We start from the raw sequence: 4,820 nt of genomic DNA, 5'->3' as shown, positions 1-4,820 counted from the left end.
ACTTATAATTTGTGTGGGTCCGCATTAAGAGAGGGAACTTACACTACAAAGATTTTATAATCCGTGTGGGTCAGTACATAGAGGGGCAGGCTCGCCACCCAGACATGGGAATAAAGATCGTAGGGTCCAATATTATCATATCATACCTATCCTGTCCAGCTAAGCTGCCACCGGTCTCAGTGAGGATAGCTTAAGTTCGCATTTTCATGGCATGTATTTGATCCTTGTAAAGGATTAAACCCCAGAAAAATATTTACTTCAGCATAAAAACTCGGAACTTTTATTTATTAAAGACAAGGTTCAAGTAGAGATAAAAGAAACGGAGAAAGCAATTAAAAGAAATTACTGGAACAATACAAGAAACTTTGGACATCAAGCTAGTCTTCAAGGCATCGTAGCAGCCAAGGTGTTCCCAATATCAATGACAAATCGGTATCTAACATCACCCTTAGCAAGACGTTGGAAGGCAGTGTTCACATACTCCATTGGAATAACTTCAACGTCAGCCGTGATGTTGTGTTTTGCAGCAAAGTCCAGCATCTCTTGTGTCTCCTTCATGCCTCCGGTGGCACTCCCCGCAACCATCTTCCTTCCTGTTATTACAAATTTCATGAAAACTATTTTTAACCAAAAAGGGATACCAACGTCTAAAACAGGAAAGATTTTATGCTGAAGTTATACCTATAAGCAGAGGAAAGACAGGCAGTTCAAGCGGCTTTTCTGGTGCACCTACCATAACAAGCTTTCCGTGGGTCTTCAATAGCCCAATCAATGGTAAAAGGGAATGCATAGCAGATATTGTGTCAATTATACCATCTAATGTGCCCTGTGCAGCCTGCAAAATTTAACGTGTCTCAAGTCAAATTATGTAGATCGGACTAAAAATATATAGAACAATATCTGTCATGTGGAAAAAGGATGAACACATGAACCAGTCTACAACAATTATTGATAGTTTAATACTGTCTAAAAAATATTTGTTGGCGACAATAAATGCTTTAAGGCCTGCTTTATATGTTTAACTCTTTTAGATTTGAGACCCGAAAGTTCGAACAGGAACTTGGAGGGATGTGTTCAAACTTGAGGGCGTCTTTTTTGAAAAGCATATATATATGAAGAGCGTCTTTTTTGGAGCTAACATTCACCTGCATTTCTTCTTGGTCACGACTAACCAAAAATGAGTCAGCCCCAAGATGTTCCAAGGCTTCATCCTTCTTGCTAGGGGAGGTACTAATTACTGTCACTTTTGCTCCAAAAGCCTTGGCAAACTTGACAGCAACATGGCCGAGCCCACCTAAGCCAACAACCCCAATATGCTTACCAGCCTCAGCAAGACCATAATATTTCAAGGGACTATAAACTGTGATCCCTGCACATAGCAGTGGAGCCCCGGCGTCGAGTGGTAGGTTTTCTGGGAATCGAAAAACGTAGCGCTCATCAGCTACCATTGTGTCTGAGTAACCTCCGTATGTTATCGTTCCATCGTGGTAGATGTTACTGTAGGTTAGTATCATTTTGGAGCAGTAAACTTCAAGATCATTATTACAGTCATCGCAGGAGTGACATGCACCAACAAGGCATCCCACTCCTACTTTATCTCCCACTTTTACCTTGTTCACCTTGCTTCCCACTTCTGTTGCTACCCCAACAATTTCGTGCCTGCAAAAACAAGTTTCCATGCCATGGCTACTTAAATCTCTTTACACAAGAAAATTGTAGTATCAACAAGGATTTGATTAACAAAAGCTACTTTCCCTTGCTAGTATTTTTCTGGATCGATAATATAACTAAGGACATATATATTATAGCTAGATCGATGAAAAAGTACAAAATTTTAGTGAATGTTGATGGAGAAACATGATATATACCCAGGAACTAGTGGGTAGATGGATGCGCCCTCCCATTCGCTCTTGACCATGTGCAGATCCGAGTGGCATACTCCGCAATAAAGAACTTTGAATCTTATGTCCTTCTCTCCGGTTGCCCTGCAAACACCGTCACAAAACAATTATATGTATATATATATATATGTGTGTGCGCCTCACAATAAGCCTGGTTTGTTTAGCGATAAGATCGGAAAATAGTTTAATCATAAAAAAATTATATATAAGTAAATTTTAATATAATACGTTAAATTATAAATTATTTTTATCCCAAAACTGAGTTAATAGATTTTATAAAATCATCTTAATTTATAAATTTATTTTATATAATATTTTTATATCTATAAAAATTCTCGAAATGAAAATATCTCATCTGGAGCTATGCGGAAAATAGTTTAACGTAACCAAACACTTGATCAAAACTTCTTTATTTCATTTCAAAGATCTTTTCATTTTTCAAGAAAGGCCATAATAATATTAATAACTGACACAAAAACAGTAAAAAGTAAAAATAAACAGTAAAATTTAAAAAGCATTTAGAGCAGTCCTGTGTTAATTGCTCATAAATATTATCTTTTTATTAATATATTCGTAACTATTATTTAATAATTTTTAAATAATTTTAATAATTTAATAATTTTTAAATAATTTATTGATAATATAATTTTTCATATTTTAAATTTAAATGAGTAAATTTAATTATTTTCATTATAATAAAACATTAAAATGACATGACTCAAAAATAAAATAACTAATTAAAACAATTATAGATTTTACTAATTAAACACTCGCACATATTTCCTCCTTTTGAAAGGGAAGGGAAAAAAAAAAATAAAGTAAAATATTTTCTCAACTAGTTCTTTATAGTTTTGCAGCATCAAAATTTGGCGGAAAGGAAAGCCAATCAAGCAATATTTGAAGGACATGCAGATATATAAAAATTAAGAGGAGGAGGACCTCCGAGAGAATTTGAAAGGCGAGAGGATGCCAGAAGAATCTCTGGCTGCCCATCCAAAAGCCTTCTCCGGATGCTCTTCCTCTGGTGATTTCGCCATTTCTTTTATCACACACGTAGAAGACAGAAAAGTGACGAGGGAGGGAGGGAGGGATGATTTGGGGCAGATGATGAGACCAGTACTACTTATAGGCATTTTATATATTTATATATACAACGAGCATGGGGAGTTGGGGTTGAGCTGGTGACGTATTCGGTGAGCTAATTAGAGTAAGGTTTTTTATTTCATCTGATTTTATTATTATAATTTTTTTTAATTTTTATATAAATAAATAATTTAATTTTTTAAAATATTAAATTAATTTTTTTAAATAATAAAATAATAATAATTATATTTTATTTAACTTTTATCATTTATTTAAAACCACCTTTATTTGATCTCATATCTGAATCAGAGCAGGTGCAATTCTTTTATCACACGCGTAGAAAGCAAAAAAGTGACGACGGAGCGAGGGAGGGAGGATTTGGGGGAGATGCTGAGACCAGTACTACTTATAGACATTTTATATATAATAAATAAATAAATATATATATGTTATAAACTATCTTGAATTGTATGACCACATTTATCTAGTCGTCAAATGCATAGTGCATAGTGCTAAGCATAGTGAGCTAGCATAATCCCCTTTGTACGCCTATATATATCGTTGAATTCTTTAAGAAATTCATAAGTTTGATATACAGATTAATAAGAGAATCTCCTCTCATTCTCTCTTAACCTCTCTGAGTTCTCTCTCTATTGTTGAATTTTTTTCTCTATTTTCATGATTTTATGACACGTTATTAGCACGAGCTTTAACCACTAGCACGCTGGCTGCCATTCCGTCTTCTTCAGAAATCAGATACCCACCATCGACGACATCCAGCGCGCCTCCTCCCAGAAAGAACTCACGTCCAGACAACTGGTTGACCTTTAACTCAACCAGATCGAAGTTAATCCAGACGTGCGGGATCTAGCTGACGAGGCCTCAGGAAGCTCCGGAAGAACTCTGCTTTCTCCTTCCAATCTGGATCTGGCAAGGAATCCAATGGAGGAAGTGCGAGGTTATTTAGAAATGGCTCCACGAGGGTCTCAGCTCGTCGCTCGAAGACGACTGAATTTCCTGAAGGCCTTGAAGAAGGACCCGTTTTTCGACGGCTCCGGCGCCCTCTCCTTCAAGCTTGATTCCGGGACCTCCTCCGTCGACGCCCATGATTCCAAAATCTCTTACGGGCTCAATCTCTGCCAAAATCCGATTCTAATGATGACGAAAAAGATCGTTCAAGGTCTGATCTTGTTCCGGTTGAAAACATGAAGATCGACTCCGGGAGGTTCTTATCTAGAATCCTCCACTCCTGCATGATCTTCTTGTGCGTCTTACTGTTATCATCAACAAAGATCGGTCATCTCGTGAAGTCCGATAAGATCAAGTCCCTTGAGCAAAATTATATATATATATATAAAAAAAAAAAAAAAAAAAAAAAAAAAAAAAAAAAAAAAAACCTTGATCTCTAAATTTGGAAAACTCTTGTACGTGACTTTCATCCAAAGTTCCAACTTCGAAACGATCGGCGGAGACGACTTTGAATTGGTGGATCTGAGCGGTAAGGTCCACCAGCTTCCGTGTACCATCAAGTACAACGGACCTTGCTCTATTTCTGACTTTTTCAAGCCCAGATCCACTGGGATTGAGGTTAAAGGCTTGAACGTGGAGGAAACTTATTTCAGAGGGAGGAAGTTGCAGGGAACAACGATTCCATTTTCAACAGGGTATTGCGAGGGAGTAACAAAGCTTTCCAGTCAATTGAAACGGAACGAGAACTGCTACTTCCAGATTTTAATATCATTTTGATCGGAATATATATTTATATATATATATATATCTAGCTCCGTTTTTCCTGTAGAACTATTTCAAATTCCTTCAGAACTTGCGTTGAAGGAG

General features: G+C 36.6%; 1 protein-coding gene across 1 annotated transcript; it reads right to left on the bottom strand.

The window, feature by feature from the left end:
* Nucleotides 1–257: 257 nt before the first annotated feature.
* On the bottom strand, nucleotides 258–2,995 carry LOC122315253 (probable mannitol dehydrogenase). The gene is made up of 5 exons (XM_043131070.1): nucleotides 2,841–2,995; nucleotides 1,869–1,985; nucleotides 1,146–1,659; nucleotides 682–835; nucleotides 258–593 (listed from the first exon to the last, which is right to left on the bottom strand). Exons 1-5 carry the CDS (start codon nucleotides 2,936–2,938, stop codon nucleotides 385–387), a joined length of 1,092 nt encoding a protein of 363 aa, XP_042987004.1. The 5' UTR covers nucleotides 2,939–2,995; the 3' UTR covers nucleotides 258–384.
* Between the last annotated feature and the right edge of the window lie 1,825 nt (nucleotides 2,996–4,820).

The sequence above is a fragment of the Carya illinoinensis genome, chromosome 7 (assembly GCF_018687715.1).
Source record: "Carya illinoinensis cultivar Pawnee chromosome 7, C.illinoinensisPawnee_v1, whole genome shotgun sequence".
NCBI lineage: Eukaryota > Viridiplantae > Streptophyta > Magnoliopsida > Fagales > Juglandaceae > Carya > Carya illinoinensis.
Note: the sequence above shows the minus strand (reverse complement) of the source record. Positions and strands in the feature narration are given on the sequence as shown.